The sequence below is a fragment of the Pungitius pungitius genome, chromosome 13, assembly GCF_949316345.1.
Source record: "Pungitius pungitius chromosome 13, fPunPun2.1, whole genome shotgun sequence".
NCBI lineage: Eukaryota > Metazoa > Chordata > Actinopteri > Perciformes > Gasterosteidae > Pungitius > Pungitius pungitius.
In genome coordinates this window covers 16,542,789-16,560,471 of record NC_084912.1, presented here as the reverse complement: position 1 = coordinate 16,560,471, position 17,683 = coordinate 16,542,789, and the positions used below count along the sequence as shown (strand labels likewise).

General features: G+C 43.3%; 1 protein-coding gene across 9 annotated transcripts in view; it reads left to right on the top strand.

Annotated features, from left to right (window-relative positions):
- The window catches only part of ablim1a (actin binding LIM protein 1a), a 38,758-nt gene that overhangs the window by 5,722 nt on the left and 15,353 nt on the right, over positions 1–17,683 (top strand). For all 9 annotated transcript variants that reach the window (XR_009957217.1, XR_005119918.2, XR_009957218.1 and 6 more), the window contains exons 2-8: positions 9,463–9,600; positions 12,359–12,542; positions 12,661–12,770; positions 14,951–15,077; positions 15,171–15,264; positions 17,039–17,126; positions 17,278–17,342. Coding sequence is in view for 6 of the 9 variants with exons in the window: in XM_037465122.2 (XP_037321019.2) it covers positions 9,463–9,600; positions 12,359–12,542; positions 12,661–12,770; positions 14,951–15,077; positions 15,171–15,264; positions 17,039–17,126; positions 17,278–17,342 (806 nt within the window). In the remaining 3 variants the exon portion in view is untranslated. The remainder of the gene's footprint in view (positions 1–9,462; positions 9,601–12,358; positions 12,543–12,660; positions 12,771–14,950; positions 15,078–15,170; positions 15,265–17,038; positions 17,127–17,277; positions 17,343–17,683) is intronic.

Below are 17,683 nucleotides of genomic sequence, written 5' to 3'. Positions count from 1 at the left end.
CGTGCTGTTTGACGTCGCCACCTCAAAGTCAATGACAGGGCTCCACGTCTTACATCTGCGGCCGATCTGAAGCGACAGGTGGAAGGGATCCTCACAGGACGATTTGCCACCGGAGGCCCGCCGGATATTGCTGCGATTTTACAATGAGCTGTTTGGAAGTGGCCCACCAATCTCTGGCTCCTCCGTTTCCTGGTTGTACCTCCATGAACAACGCTGCGTTCCCAATATCGAAAGGAGACTGGATTCTAGAGCGGGTGTAAGCCTGATCCAGGCCGACGTCCACCGACAGTGCTCCACCCGGCTCCGTGGGACGGTGGAAAGGGAGCGAGGCGCCATGCCCACCCTACCCAACCTCAACAGCCTGGGGAAGCTGTGCAGCTCCAACCGCAGCCACGGTGTCAACCGCGTCCGGGTGAAGCGCAAGAGCTCCGTGAAGCGAATGTCCATCATCGAGGACGGACACGTAGCTGAGGTCCTGTACCTCATCCCTAAACAATACATGGAGCAGCTGCCCTTCCTCAACCCGAACGAGTATTACTTGAGTGAGAGGCTGAACGAGGTGGCTACAGGTAGGACAGGAGCAAAAACACATCCCAATGTCTTCACACATGTCCCGTTACAGCCTTCGATCCCAGCTGTGGCTGCCTTCAACACCACAATACCCGGCAGCTCGTTCAATGAGCAATGCAAACTAAACATTGATTAACAGGAAGAAGTTTCTTCTCCTTTTAGATGCTTGAAGTTTCATTTCATTCTATGTTCCCCCTTTTCCTTTTGAGCAGCTGTTTTGGTCTTGTTTTGCTGGTTTGGTCTTAAAGTGAATTGATTAGTCATTGCTCAGGGATTGCTTCACTTTAATTGGAAGACAGTGAAGGATTACACCTCTTGATGCTTTCTACATCTGGCCCGTGCGTATGTGTGAGTGTGCCTGTCCACAAGTTATGCAACAACAACAACAACAACCTGACGCCAAAACAGTGTTGCTGCAAATGTTGAAAAAAATCTGGAAATGAATTACTGGCCTTTCGTAGTTACATAAAAAAATGTAAACCCATAGGCAAGGGCTGACCTGCTGCTTTTTGCCAAGCAACAGTACATTGAAAAGCTACATGGTGGCTTACATCAGGATTACAACATGGGCAAGAGGACAAATCGAGATTTTTAGACCTTATGTGTTCTCTGACTGCATGCCAGGCGCGGTAGTAAAATCATCATTGCTTAGAACTGGTTGGCAAACACCACAGACAGCAGCAGACACTTTAGTAGAGGGACTTGATTTTGACCAATGGCTCAGGTTCAAGAGAGCCACTAGATATCTGCAAATTGACCCGGGATCAAAGGGTCACAGAGATCAAGGCTTATGTCATCCATTTCATTCTTTCAGTGACAACTAAAATCAACCATAGGAACAGGGAAAGTCAATAGCAGCTATTCCGGTAACTGCACTGCTGCTTTAAATGTTTTTGGACCATGAAAAGAAAAAATATATATTGTTAGAGAAATAATAGTCCTAACTTGATTGAACCTTTTCTTGGATCTACTTTCTAGAGCTCTCTAAAGCTCAAGAGTCATGTTCATACTTTCCACACCACAAGCAGTGCTGCATTATTTCACATGCTTTTGGATATAATTGACACTGTTTGACAATTCCTCAAAAAAACAAAAAGATCAAATGTGGAACAAATGTTGTAGTGTCTATCTATTTATGATGTTATTGTATTAAGGCTGAAATAGACTTTGAAGAGGGTTGCACTGTATTGCTGCTCAAAAAGTTCTCACTGTGTCTTTTAAAATAGAAACAAGCTGGTGAAGTGTTTTTCTTATCCAGAGATAGACAGCCAGGCCTGTCTCTGCTGCAAAGGTCCTCCATGTTTCACTTTACGAGATTTGTAAAAAATTGGCAAATCATCATCTAGTGCGAAGGGTGTGTAGCTGAGAGTATTTACATACTTATGTGTTTGGTATGTGTGTGTGTGTGTAGTTCCAGAAATCCTTAATTTAATCCCAGGGAAAACCATGCGCTATATCCACACAAACCCCTGTTGTTTAATGTAAATGTGAGCTAAGTGTAGCTTTACACCTCACAGACAAAAATCTATAACTGTAAATCACATTATAATATGGGTAAATGAAATCCAGCATTCTGATTGGTTGAGAGTGGATCACTGTGCACTCAGGCAGTAACAGGTTAGAGTTTGCGCGACCACTAGTTGACCCTGCTATGTCGCAATGGATGCAATGTGCTCCCCACTGCACACATATGAGACTTTATTAATATGTTATATTGTGGAACACTGGCCTGTGTTTTTGTTTTTTATAAACATTTCCATAGATTTGTATTTGTAAAGATTATTATAGCACATAAGCAGTTACAGTGAAGAATAGGTTATATATTACTTTACCTTGTACAAAAACAGTGCAACGGTCCAAACACCATCTTAGACAAAGAAACAATTGTACGTACAAAGAGAACGCCATTTATGAGCCAACTTGCAAATAAATGAGCCAAAATTGTGACCATTTTTTAAATTCAATTCATTTTATTTTGTAAAGCCAAAATTGCAAATTATAAATTTGCCTCAGAGGGCTTTACAGTCTGTACACATGCAACATCCTCTGTCCCGAAACCCTCACATCGGCGCAGGAAAAACTCCCCCAAAAAATGAAACCCCTTCCATGGAGAAAAACGCGAAGAAACCTTTGGAAGAACGTAATGGACAGACTGCAGTATATATATATATATATATATATATATATATATAAATATGGAGAATACATTCAATTCCTATGACAGAAACGATTGTTCAGTGGCAGATGACATAAGAGCTGGTGTTTACACCAGGCTCTGCAGGAACCTGCACTCCCGTGCTCTTTGTAATTGGATTTCAGAGGATTGAGGATTCAAACACCTCCCCCACTCAGGCCTTCTCCGCCAGTCTTCATGGAGCACGTGGCCTGCTGGAGAAGGTGTGATTGTTATCAGCTTTGGCTGTAGCTCAACACAAACCCTGCTTTCCTGCAGAATGCTATGGTCCAAAGGCTGACTGGTCAAAATGAGATAAGCCCTGTTTTATAGCTTTGTGATGCTGTATATGGGTATGTGTTACGTACCTAATTCTTTTTGGCCTATAGAGGAGGGTTGGGGACTAACTCAAAACAACCCAAACCCTAAATAAACACAGGATAACCATAAACAATATATAATTCACCCATACATTCTTTGAGAGATAATATTTCTCAATAAGCACTGATCATAGGCACTGTTTTAAACTGGGAATAAGGTGTTCACCTATTTTAACCACCTTCGGCTTCCTTCACTAAGACCAACATTTCCAGAAGAAGTCAGTCTTCCACTCTGCTGCCATATCTTTCAAAAATGTTTTAGCTTTTACCTTTTTGGTTAATTTCCATATCTCAAATACGCTAGTCTTTCAGAGCAGTAGAATATGTTCTGCACCCAAAGCAGTAATTGTTGAGTCTTTGTTGAGTTGTGTGTTCTACAATCCAGTGATGTGGTGAAAAATTCACCTCATGCCACCCAGCTTTCGAGTTGAAACAGAAAATAAAGAAAATAAATGATGCAAAAGATGCTGTATTTATAACTATAACTATATCTATATATCAATGTGTATCCGTGTGTGTACATATACAGTACTTGTATATGTCAGCAGTGCCTGTACTGGAGGCGGTCTGTCTCGGGGATTTGGGGTTGCTGCTTTTGGTTACAGAGGCAGCAGCAGCAGCCACCTGGTTGCTGCAATGAGGAGGAGGGTGACACATCACATGGGATTGGAAAGGGAGCAGAATAGGGAGGAGGGGGGAGGAGGAGAGGCGTTGTAGGAAAACAGGCAGTCAGGAGGCAAACCCCACGCTATAGCGGCGTTTTCGGGAGGAAAGCTTAGCAGCGCGTACAGCTCTCTCTCTCTCTCTCTCTCTCTCTCTCTCTCTCTCTCTCTCTCTCCGGTTTCTCTCTCTCTCTCTCTCTCTCCGGTTTCTCGGCACGTTCTTTTTTTTGCTCCTCAGTCTAAAAAAGGAACTAGCAGCTCATGTGATACTGGGGATCAATACTTGGAGCTTCACCTCAATTCCAATGGTCATGGTCAAAGAAAAAGGTATTCCAGGGGTGGTGGGCAGAGAGTGTGTGTGGGATTTGTTTTGCTTGTGGTGGTCACTGTGTGCAGTGTGTGTATAGCGGTGCAGCAGGTCCAGTTGGATTTGCACTCCTGTGTCAGACGGTTTTAATTAGATCCATTCTGAAAGAATCTGATTTGAGTTTTTTTAATGTGTGGATACAATCACAGTAATGTGGACATGTGTCTTCTTTATGTAGTCATGTGTTGCTTGCAGGAAGCATGACGAATGTTATGTCCCCATCTAGTTTAAAGACTTGAACGTGCTACGCCCTTCTCAATACTCCCTGGTAGCTGGTGCTCAAGGTGGAGTCTGCTTCATTCGGCCGTGTCAGTCTTTATGTAAATGTAGGGTTGCAACAAAGCCTGTGGCTTGTTGTGTTCATGGGAAGAACGTGTCCTTACTGCTCCATCCACGAAGGATGGATTCACACTGCGCTATGGACCTGCATTCTTCGCCGCTCTGTCTGCGACCGTTGCCATGGCGACCATCTAAAAGGCACTCTCCATTGTTGTCAACTGTGGCCTCATTGATAGCGTCCTGTGAAAAAGAAAAAGATGATTGTTTCCACCTTTAACTGAGGTCTCCCAGCTGTAGGGGATGAATTAGCGGAGGTCATGGGTCATGTTCCAGAGATATGTTCCCTGCAATTTCCTAGAGCACGTGGCAGTAAGGTTGACCATTGTTTGTCAGTTTGACACACATAAAGCAGCTAGATACTGGAAAATGTCTGGTTTAAAATAAAAAAAAGAAATGTGGCGACAATTTCCTTTCTTTCTTTTTGACTATTAAATATATAAATATTACAAAAAACATCAAAATGTTTCCACATTGAAGTCAGCTGAACTGGACCTAAATATCAAAGAAGTGAATTATAGTAATAATTTATGAGTCATTATGTGTCATTCTACTCTCTTAATACAGTCTCAATTTAACCAGCTTGATGTATTACTCCTGTAATCTTTTATGAGCTAACCTGACAGTTTCTTTTGACAAACATGGTCTATGTTCTATGTGTGTGGGTAAGTGATATTTTGATGCTTCTAACGAACATTAGGTTTGTCTGATAGCTGTGTGTAGGTTTTGTTTACGTATCTGACAGAGCAGATACCCTTGATGTGGCTTCGACTGGCCCCGCGCTGTCAGGACCCCCGTAACCTCTGCTTGCCATGTGTTCCCACAATCCCTCTGAAGGTTTTCCGTAGGAGTTAACTTGGGATCTGTTTATGGCAGGAGGTCTTCTGGGTTACATGCAGAGACCTCCAGTTTTTCATTCCTCGGACCAGATGCTGTATTATGCTGCATGCTCACAATGATGAATAAGGATAAAGTGGTTGTTCTATTTTCAAAGTCCAGAATACCTTTTTTACCGTTTGCTATTTATTTGGGGCGGTGTGGAGTAAAGGCAGTCTGGTCTTGATCTACACTTTTGAGATTTGCACCCTTAGAGAGGCAGTCTCTGCGAAGTTAGACCAGAGTTGACGTGAAAGTCTAACATCACGTACACAATGGAGCACAATGGAGCCTCATCTGTGAAGCTTGCCGGTAACTGCCCTCTGAAAAAAGAGCTATCCCCTTTTCAGGGACACGCTGTTTGTACAGCTGGCACACAGGTCCAGAATACACAGATAAGATCAGTGGTTGGCCTGGGCGAGATTGGTCAATGACCTAAAATAAACGATATATGAGAGTACCAGGAGAGAACCACCGAGTCCAGACCTCCTGCCTGTCTGGTCATCTGAGGAAATGAGCCACATGAGTGTGGGCTTCGTAATGGGCCAGTTGTTCACAGTGCTTTCACAGGCCCCACTTCTACAAAGCACAAAGGCTCCAGCAGTTCATTAATCCACCGTTGTCTCCCCTCAGATGAGTGGATAACTGGACGTCCCCCTCGTGGTATTATCACTGGGTACCTGACCAACAACAAGCTCTCCGCACTGTGCCGCTCAACAGATTCATTCAGAACAGATCATTAATCCACACTCGGGTCCCCAAGGATTAGTTATTCATGGTTGTGGGGCCTGGTGGAGGACGATAGGGTGTGCCCATGTTTGAAGTGCTTTGTCTGGGACACTGGTGGTGTGGAGGGGCGGGGAGGCTGTGAGTACAGACATACATATTCATGGGGTGGGGGGGGTTAAGACCTCCTTGTTATGTCTGGGTGATGAAGAGCTCCGGATTCCCTCCCCCATCTGATCACACTTTGGGGCTTCATGGCGGGGACATTTTGTGCCCTTTGATATTCATTATGGGTTAGACCCTCTTGGAATATTCAATCCTAAAATGGATTGTATTGTTTGTAAACTGGAGTAAATGAAAAAGTATATGAAGCAAAAAGAGTCCCCTCTCTTAACCTGTATCTCTCTTTGTAAAACACACACACACATACACACCAACCACACTACCGTGGGGGTGTCTGTACTCTTCTGTCTGTGTCTCTTACGGTACAATGGCGGGGAGCGACTGAATATTTCATTAGACCATTTCGTCTCTCATCTATTGTTTTATTAAATTCCCCTTTCCGCAGTGTGATCGTTAGCCACAACTTTGTGTTCCTCGGGGTTCACGCGAAGGCAACAAAGTCTAAAGCTTTGACAGCGAATCACGTTCTATCTGTCAGTAACCCCAGCTTTTTGTTATTTACGAGGCTGCAACTCATACTACGGGAAATGGGTCCTTGGGAGATTGGGGGTGGCCTTCATCGCTTCCCTCTATCATCTGCAGCCTTAATTATTGCCAACGCAGCTCGGCTCTGCTTAAATTGGTGGGGGCAGGAGGGGTTGGTTGGGAGGAGGGGGGGGAGAAGTCCCTTTTCCTCCACGCCTGGCTTTGGGACGCTTTGCTGGTTTGTATTCCCTAATTTCCATGGCTGTGAATGTGTGTGTGTGTGTGTGTGTTCAGGCTTAAATCCGTCATTTCATCCCATGGTGACGAGGCAGCAAAGATCACTCTGTCAGCACAGCCAACACACATTTAGCCCGGCATGAGGAATGTGAGCAGCGGTTGGAAACTTGTACTAGTGTATATTTTTGCACATCAAGTTGCTCCGTGCTGAGGTTGCTTTGTGAACTGCTGGCTTACTTATTTATAGCATTATATAATGTACATTCTAGCAAACCGAGTGCCATTTTACTGCTATTAAAAGAACCCCTAAAGACTCCCTAATGGATTTATTTGACATCCATGTCCATTATTGCAGTAAAATTGTTATTTTTGCATACATATTTATAAATAGATATTTTATATACATAGAAGCATGAGTGCGGACGCCTGTTAAATGTTTGTCAGAGCCATCACTAATGGGTTTATGTAGAAATAAGTTGAGGTAACTGTAGGCAAATCTAACATCCCTTTCAATTTTAGCTTCCTTGTTTTCAATAAAACACCATGTCTAGCACCCATCTCGGCCTGGCCCTGCCACAGCCCCTCTCCTTCTGTGCAGATGCTGCTGAGGAAAACACTTAAACTGGAAAAACCCAGAGCGCCCCATAGCGATTCCTATCCAAAAGTTGCTTTTTTTAGATCATGGAATACAAACATCTGTCTTGGATTTTGACATCAGCAGCGTTGACTTTTCCATGCTGGACTTTCCCTGCTGATGACACAATACTCAATGAAATGCTACAAATAGTGAGCAGTGAGTAATACAAACCAAAGCTCAAAGAGAGATTTTTATTATCACACACATGTAAAATATACACTTAAAAGCGGCTTTAACTAATCATTTTGTATGACTTCTGCTCTCCGCAGTTCAGACCCTCAGATCTATTGATCTCTTCTAACCAACTGCGTTGGAAGTGAAATGCAGTGAAGGCCGTGTTATCAATAATCCAGAGTAATGTCTTTTTTTGGTCCACCATGGCCCATGATGCTATTTCTGTGCCTTTGCTGGTATCTTATTTTAGCCTTGCAGACTGATGATTGAGTGCCCGAGCTGAAAGAGCCTTTCATGTGTGTTGGTGTCTGCGTGAATTTATTTCTCTATTTTAATAAAAGATTGAGAGAGAGAGAGAGATCCATTCTCATCCTGGTCCTCTTCACCCTCTATACTTCACCCGTCTCCTGCTGTCCTCCATGACCATCCTGAAGGTCCCCCCTGACCTCCTTAGGATCCTCCAGGCCTCGTTTCTCAGCTTCCTTGCCTTCAGCAGCTGTCTCAGGAGAAGATCTCTGCTTCCCAGAGATGTTCTGGCGAGATCTCCTTCTCTTCCACGCCACATCTCATGTCGTCAGCGGGTACAGAAAACAAAAACAAAATCTTCCACTCCAACCCTAAACACCAGACCGAGCTCCTGGGTTCTGCTGTTGAGGACCGGAGGTTGTCACCACGTGTGTCTCAGCAGCAGGGGCATACCCCACGAGGAGACACCATTTTACTCAGACAACTGTCTGGCCACAGCCTGAATGCGAAATATTCTGCTGGTTTCAGAGCAGCGGATGAGACGTGTGCAGTGCGGCACTGCAGTTGTATTTCCAACCTGTCTGTGTCAGGGACGCCTCTACTGGGGAGGGCCACAGGCTGACGTGTCAAGGATGTAAAGATAATGTTGGATGCTGCTCATAGAAGATGATAATAAGTTGTCTTATTGAGTTAGTACGTCTGTCAAAATACCTCCCATTACATAAGTGATGTTTAAATCTTTGCATCTATGCATGCTTTGCAAAGAAGTCATTTCAACAATTTGTCGTAATATTTCACATGGCTCTTGTATTTTTATCAATAGAGATATATCGGCCCATGTATGTTTGGACTGAAATAACTCAACAACCATGTTTTAAATTTTCAATGTTCCTCAGAGAATAAAACTGCTGTGACTAGTGATTTAGCTTTCCTCTAGCGCCACTAGCAGGTTGTCCAAATTATAATATCTCTGAAAAATATCTCTCTTACTTGATGTACTGGCATAACCTGAGGTGGACATTTGTACTCATGTAATCAAATCTTTTTTAGGACTAAACTAGTGATTGTGCTCAATTAATCTCAAGTACATTGTTTGTGTTTATCTATCGTTTTTTATCAATAGCCTTTTAGTGAGCCAATTACCAGCCCTGCTCCCCTCAGCATCTTCCTCTCTGGCCTCCACTGCTCCCTAAAGAACCTACCTGGGCCGCTCGATGTTGTTCTTTTTTTATCCCGACAGGCTCTCAGCAGTCGGTCTTTATTTCCATAGTCTGTGTGATGTTGCAGATTCAGAGCGCGTCCTTAAAAAAAGACAACTTTTAAAGGAAAAACATAAAAAATGGAAAGGAATGTTACAAGAACTGCATGCAGCAACTACAGTGAATCATCGTTACTGCCCAATAGTAATGTTAATGTCTCCTCTCTTGCAGTGGGTCATGCGCAGGACACACACCACCACTCCACGGAGAAGCCACTGATTCAGTGCTACAAGTGTGGCGAGCCATGTAAGGGCGAGGTGCTGCGGGTACAGAACAAGCACTTTCACCTCAAGTGCTTCACCTGTAAAGGTACTTTTATTTGATGTAATTATATACAGTTAGATAGGTTTCATTATTATGTGCTGCCTGTGAGCTTTAGTCCATGCGAGACAACCCTAATATTATGTTTAGAAAACCTCAATTGGAGATAATACATGTGGGAGTGTCAAGTTTTTTAATTTATTGCTAATTTCCTACTGTCACAGTAATAGGACATTTGCTTCTTCTCGTTCAGTTTTGTCACCTGGTATGTAAAACAACGTATGTACAGTTGATCCAGAAGGACACATCCTCTCTTCTCAGACCTACATACTTTAATCAGAGTATCATTCAAACGGCTGTGACGTGTGGTAGTGCAAATCCTCATGCATTTATCATTATTACTGATGGATTGTCTGGCCTTCTGGCATGATTACAATGTAGCTTCCACACAGTCTGAACCGGTCCTGCTGAAGCCCTTGTAGTTAATCTGTAACTATAGCACTGTTACATATTTGCTTGGTTTACAGAGGACTCAGCATAACACAAGCAAACATTGAGATTAGCACCTAATTCTAATTATGTCCTTTACACGATCTAAAAGGGTTTATTACACACGAGACAGAGGTTGCCAAAGAAGACACTATTACTACACTACTAGCAAAAAGACACACTGTCTTATTCCGGAATGAGTTTGTCTGTTTTAAGTCTCTGACTTGTATGGCTGGTAATACTTTCATTGTGAGGTTGGCTGAGTCTCTAAACTCTGTTAACCATGTGTTACAAATCTTAAAACAGATCTTTTTGGATGTGATTATCTCACTCCTTGAAAATGACTTTTCCCAAAAGACTCTTGTGATAAAAGCATATCACACACAGGTGAGAAGGTCAGGTTAAAATGGATGTGTCATGATCAGCCAACATAAAAGGAAAAGCCATGAGTTTCAATATCCTCTTTCCAAAAAGGCATTTAATGTAATGCGTGCATCCGTTGCAAAGCTGAGGTGTCTGGACATCAAAATCAAAGGCCACAAAATATCCACTGCTGGTCTTCTCTTGACTTGGATAGTTTACAAGCTAATCCCATCACCCGTGAACACTAACGCAATTAAATCTGAGTCTCTGCCCGCTCGCTCCCATTTATCCACAGGATTTTGCGTGCCTCATTGCATAAGAATGATTAGGTGAAATCCTCTCAAACACACAAATATTTTCCCCCTTAGCCGAGTTATTTATGAAGGGCTATTAAATTCCCTGGCTCACTCTGTGGTGCTAGAATGGAGCTATAAGGAAGCCCCAAATATGAATCATGATCAGAACATATGGGAAGCTAACACCACATGTGCAGTCAGTGTGAGTCTTGATGAATGGGAAGATGATGTGACATGATAACTACGTTTTTTTTTTTGCTTTGAGTTCTTCAATTAGCCAGGACTCCCTAAAATGTACCTCCAAATCAGGCAAAAAAAGTAGCATGTCATTGTAGCATGGGACAACATAGATGTCATGGTCCACCACATTTGTTGGGTGGACCATGATGGATGGACTGCTATGACATTTGGTTCAGACATTTCTGTTTCCCAGAATATTAATCCTATTGACTGCAGCTTGGTCCTTGAGGTTGACATTTATGTTTTGAGTGAATAGTCATAATAACTGTAAACTGGATTGCCATGAAATGTTGTCCAGACAGCTACGTCCCCTTCTGCAATTACTTTGGTTTTCCTGCAACTTTTTCATTCCATTATCATAACTCCATTCATTAAAATGTTCGGACAAAATATCAAAATATAATAATGAAGTTCTCATCAGCTCTTAGTTTTGTGTGTTTAGTGCCAATGATCAAATGCTAAAGAGAACAACCTCGTAAGTGCTCTCATTTGTGTATAATAACAATGTGCTGATGTGTATAATAGAAAGATGCTCCTTCCCTATATGGATGTTATAAAACTACAAAGCTGTTGGAGATTTAAATTGATGTGGCGTCATCATTTAACTTATTTTCAAACTAAATGTTGATATGAAACCCAAATTATCAAGAACATTAGAAAAGTGTATGAGTTACTGTACACTTTTGATGAAAGCATTTCACACACAAACTGGTGTGTCACCCAACCCAAGAAATCAAAAGCTATAAGCCTGTGTCTCTGCTGGAAATCAGAGATGTGAAAGTGATAATTGAATTCATCATTCAAAAGTCTGAATTTAATCTTAAATCCAATATACTAAATCCTTCATTTGGTCAGAGTAAAACCAGTCAACAGCCTCTCACCAACATACAAATATCCCAAACTCAATTGTTCAATGATTACCATTTCTGCCTTATCCAGCTCTTCATTATATTTGAATGGAAAGGAGACTGGCATTGTAATTCACTGTATTCAGAGAAAGCTATCGTTAGAAACAGATCAAGGCCATTTCCTGAGATATACAAATACAGAATTGTTGTGGCATTGAATGCTCTACTTCCACACCAACAATGAAAAGACCTTGCTATGGAAGTGCTGAATAAGAACCCTGAACCTTCAATGCAGTTCCTTCAGAGGGACGTGGTCCGGAAGTTTTTATTTAGCATCCCGACTGTGAAACGCTGATAAAATGATTTTATGCTACGCTTCACATTGTAATGCACACAGCTGTTGAAATGAATTTCTCAGCATCCATTTCATGAAGTCGGCGAGCCACTCTGGATTACAAGGTCTAGCCAGGCTTAACAAGGCCGGCGATGCCTGGACAAGATTGGTGGCTCGCTGTTGTGTGGGCAGACTGAATGACCTGACTTGGGCCAAATGTGTGCGTCCCTGTGCAGTGTGCGGCTGTGACCTCGCCCAGGGGGGCTTCTTCATGAAGAATGGAGAGTATCTCTGCACGCTGGACTACCAACGCATGCACGGGACACGCTGCAATGGCTGCGGGGACTTTGTGGAGGGGGAGGTGGTCACTGCGCTGGGCAAGACCTACCACCCTGCCTGCTTTGTGTGCACCATCTGCAAGTAAGGCACACACAGGTTTCACTAGCTGACAGAGGGTTAAATATATGTATTTAAGTACAGCTTTCCGAAAAAATGTCCTTTTTCTCGTCTCCCATGTTTCATGTCACCCTTCTTCCAGACGACCGTTCCCCGCCGGGGACAGGGTGACCTTCAACGGGAAGGATTGCCTGTGTCAGTACTGCGTTGAACCCATGTCTCCAGGACCAAAGGAAATCCTGGGGTCCAGCAGTAAGTCCTCATTATCTAATAAACACATCCATTCTTCGGGGTGGCAGAGGGGCAGCGAGGAGTAGAGAGGGTGCGCCAGGAACTGCAGAGTTGGCGGTTTGATCCCTGGCTGTTCCCAGTATCATGTCGAAGTGTCCTTGAGCAAGACACCTAACCCCTAACTGCTCCCCAGGTGCCTTTACTGGCCCACTGCTCCCACTGTGTGGGATGGGTTAAATGCAGAGGATCATTTCTCTTAAAAGGGGATCAATAATGGAAACATAATTTCTTTCTTGTTTGATGCAAGGGAAGGCATTGGCTTTCATGCCATGCCATTTCGGCTTCCACAGGATTCATTGTGGAGGGAAAGTTGATTAGTTGAGGGATTAAAAACATTTAGAAATGTCTGATGCTTTCATGTATGATTCATGCATGACATTTAGTGGCCATTCATTTCTAACTGTGAAGTTTTTCCTTTGAAAAGGTAACATAACATAACAATAACTACAAACTATTAGCTTTACCTTCAATGCTGGTGGAGATCCAGACTAAGAATGTAAGGAAAGTGTAATGATGTTAAGTGTGTAAAACAATTGGTACTCGTCAACAGTTCCACATCTCAGTAAATGAAATACCTGGTAAGGACCTTTCCCGCACCCCAGTTACCCCAGACAACAGAATGATCACGCAGCTGGGTGGTGGGCCAGCCAATGTTTATGAATAACACCATGACAGGCCTTGCTAAATAATGCATGGCCATGCATTTCCTTTCCTCTGGCACAAAGAATGTTTAGCCCTGTAACACCTCCTCTTCCAACTCCTCTCATCCTCCTTCTTCCTCTTTTTTCTCTCTTCCTGTTCTTTCCCCCCTTCCTCTTTCTCCTCCCAGTGGTCTCTCAGTTCGTGTTTGAAGAGCTTTTAGACAAGGTCACCTGTAAATAAGGCATGCTGATTCTTCTCATCATTGCAGCCTGATTATACCATACGTAGTTATTGTCCCCTGTGGCTGCAGTGCGCTCTGTGTTGCTTTCCTTCTCTATTTTTTAAAGGAGATCTGACGGGAAGACTGTTTATTTGGAAACCAGCTGCACTTTTTAAGCCTTGGGATCCCACCTGGATTTAGATGGAGCTTTTAGAGTTCTGGTAAGAGGGGTGTGGATGATACAAAGAGGCAGCTGTCAGAACACTGCTTGTTACACTCTGTCACCATCTAGTGTCTTGGGTCAACTGACGAAATGTCTAATTTCTTTACATGCAAAGATGTATCCTCTGGTTGATGTGAGCCCATTAAAGAATGTATCTTCACTCAAGCAAAATATCATTACTCGATGTCTATTCTCCACTGTAGCCTAACTACACAGCACATTTCTGAGAGTTAAATTGACTCTGTGAGAATCAATTTGAACTCTAAGCTGGTGTTTATAGTGTCCCAATCTTGTCAGTATTAAATCAACACTCAACAAAGTGCAATTTAACTCGGAATAAGTGTCAAAATAAATCTGCTCAGTGTTGAATACAACGCTGAAGCTTTTATCAAAAGCAACTTACATTGCATTTTTAACACATGGTGTTAGCATTTTAGCCCTGGGGGCAATTCAGGGTTAGGTGTATTGCTCAGGGACACTTGGGTAAACCAGGGTTCAAACCAACAACCTTGTGCTCCTGGAGCACCCTCACCAATCCATGCGCCATATTACATGGAGTTTAACCTGATACCAAGAGCTGTACACTTACATTTCAATCCTATCAAAGAGTTCATTTAACTCTACTAAGTGAATCTGATCTTGACACTGGAAAATGAATCCAGCTCTTTTGTACAAATGACTCTGTGAGAGTTGAATCTTTTTTCAAGTATGATTTCAACTCTGCACTTCAACACTTTTGCCAGAAAATTAACTATTCAAATTAAAAATAAGGATTTTGCTGTGTACTACAGTTTTAGCACATAACTAACAGGGGGACTGTGGATGAGTGGGGAACACGGTCGTCCTCCAATCAGAGGGTTGGTGGTTCTGTAGCTGCAACTACACTGTGTGAATGTTAGTTACTGATGGGCAGGTGCCACTGTGTATGGTAGGTCCTGTCATTAGTGTATGAATGGGTGAAAACATCATGGAGTGTTAAAGCGCTTTGAGTGGTCAGAAGACTAGAAAAGCGCTGTACAGTCAATTTAACTTGGTTCCGCTAATGCTCTCTTTCAGATTGTGCAGGATGCGGTCGAGACATTAAGAATGGACAGGCTCTGCTAGCTTTGGACAGACAGTGGCACCTGGGCTGCTTCAAGTGTAAGGCCTGCAACAAAGTGCTGACTGGGGAGTATATCAGCAAGTAAGCAGCTCCAATCCACTGTAAATACAAGCTGCAAGGTCAAATTCAGGCCTGCAGGAGGTACACTGCTCGGATTTGTCTGTCTCCACTCAGGGACGGCGCCCCCTACTGTGAGAAGGACTACCAGATCCATTTTGGAGTTCAGTGTGAGGCGTGTCATCAGTTCATCACAGGGAAGGTGCTAGAGGTAAGACACACACACACACACACACACAGAAGTGTTCAGTGGCATGTATCAAAGGCAGATGTCTCTCTGCGCAGCCAGATGTGGAATGTAAAACATGCAGTTGTAAACAGATTTTGCAATATTGCACCTGGATATCACAACAATCCTGTTTAAGGTACGTTTAAAAGAGTAACGAAATATTTTCACTTATGGAGAATTGAAGGACTACCATTACGGAAAAGTCCTTTATGATTAACAGCTAAATTTCAAGTTGAATTTTGCGTGACGTGGAGAGGGACTTCTAATGTCTAAATTCTGCTCATCATCAAAACCGAGGATGAAGCTTTGGAATTTTGAAATGTATTTTGATAATCTTTGGTGTAATCCTCTCCGTCACAGAGCCAAAGAGACGGATGGCATGATGGTATTCAACTCAAAGATTAATTCTTAACAGATTCGACTATGCCTACATACACTTCCTTGCACACGGTCATACAAGAGTCCCTTTGCCACAAATGACATAAATATTACATAAAACCCTTAATGTTATCTGATATTTATAACATGCTCAGTATTCATCAATACTGTACGTCATGCTGCTGTTATGAAACTCTTGTTTAAACGTTTGCGACATGCCTGAGCGGAGTTTGTGTAAACGTTTCCAATGCTCTTTCTGATTACTGTTCTCTAAAACAAGTGCAGGTCTGTGTGTTATGCAAAGACAGCGATTCACTCAGACGCTAAGTTATGTGTCATTTATGGTTTGAATATTTCCCTGCTAGCCGGCCAGCCAGGCTTTCAGTAATCCACAGCTAAGGCAGGCCTTCACGGCAATAGGAAAAGGCCTCGGCGTTTCGCCCTCACTCGCTGCCAATAGACCCTTGGGGCCAGAGTCACAGCGTTCCCTTTGATAGTCCAACCCCAGACCCAAGACCCAGGTCAAATACCGTGCAGCAATCGGCCGCTCCTCTGGGTGTGCACTGTGAATGGCTTATTAATCCACCGGTAATTAAAGCAGCTATTCAAATTGGAGAGAAATAGGGAGAGTATCTAATGGGGTCTACACATAATGCACCTTTATTATCTTTGCGAGACAGGGAGAGAGAGGAGAGATACTTGTGGAGAGGATTGGGTGGGAGGTGCTGTGAAGTGCTATAGCTGCTCGGTAAAATGTGAAAATGCAAAAGTTAGTGAATGGTCTCATATCACTAACGCCTCGACGAGTAGCCACTTGCCAGCTGAAACTTAACTGAGGGGTGTTATAAAGCAGGCACAATTTAGTTTGGGTATTATATTAGCCCCTGTCAAAGTCACATTGGCTTTTTAGTGGTGCTCTCTGCATGCAAAGTGCCACGTCCATGTAGATGGAAATTCAAATCTTTATCGCATTATGCAGGTTATCACAAAGAGGAAGGTTTGGGTAGAGAAGGAAGACCTATTCGATAATAATTTGAAAAGACTTTTCATCTGGCAGCACGGTGGTGTGGTGGTTTCGCATCACAGCAAGGTCCTGGGTTCAAATCCTCCCAGCAGCTGTTTGTGTGTCTCTGGGTCAGCCCTGGGATCGATGGAGACCACAGAGTTCATTAATGGGAAATTTCCTCACCGGGTATTCTTGAAGGAAGAGAGAGCAGTAATTGAAATGTCATCACACCATCCCCGCACCAGCGGGGCTTGGATGCTGGAGAAGGGAAATGCAGGCGGGAGCAGGTAGACCTCTGGGTCTATTTCCTGGGAGTCGCAGCCCCTCGCTTCAATGCAGACTTCTCTGATCTGTTCACCCTCTGTTTCCCAGGCAGGAGATAAGCACTACCACCCGAGCTGTGCGAGATGCAGCAGGTGCAATCAGATGTTCACAGAAGGAGAAGAGATGTATCTGCAAGGTGAGCGGACATACATAGGTGAGCATGACACTACGCCGATGACGCATCAGCGTAGTGTCATGCTTCCTTTTAGTTTGAGTATGACTCAGGGGTATGAAACATCTCAGCTCCTACAACTTTGGATCAGATTTAATGCATACTCTCTCCTCAGGATCCACGGTATGGCATCCTGGCTGTAAGAACACCACCAGAACAGAGGAGAGACACAGGGAGCAGGTAGGAATTTGGGCGTCACTCCGTTGTCCATATCTTTGTCTTGACTGGAAGTCCCTTTCTGGATTTTGCATGAGCTATTCCCTATCCTTTGAAGTTAATCTGTTAAACATTAACCTACCGGGGTTTACCTATTTTGCGTATTGAGGGGGTGCTGTGTGTGGGCCTTTGCATGTGTGTATTATTTTATGAGTTGGCCATAATGTGTGTGTGTGAACTTTGAGTGTCACAACCCCCCGTGTGATGGCCTATGAATCCACCTCTACTTTCGTCCTGCCTTCGTCCCTCTTATTCCTACAAAAAACATAAAGGCAGGTACTGTATTCGGGCATGAGAAGGCATCA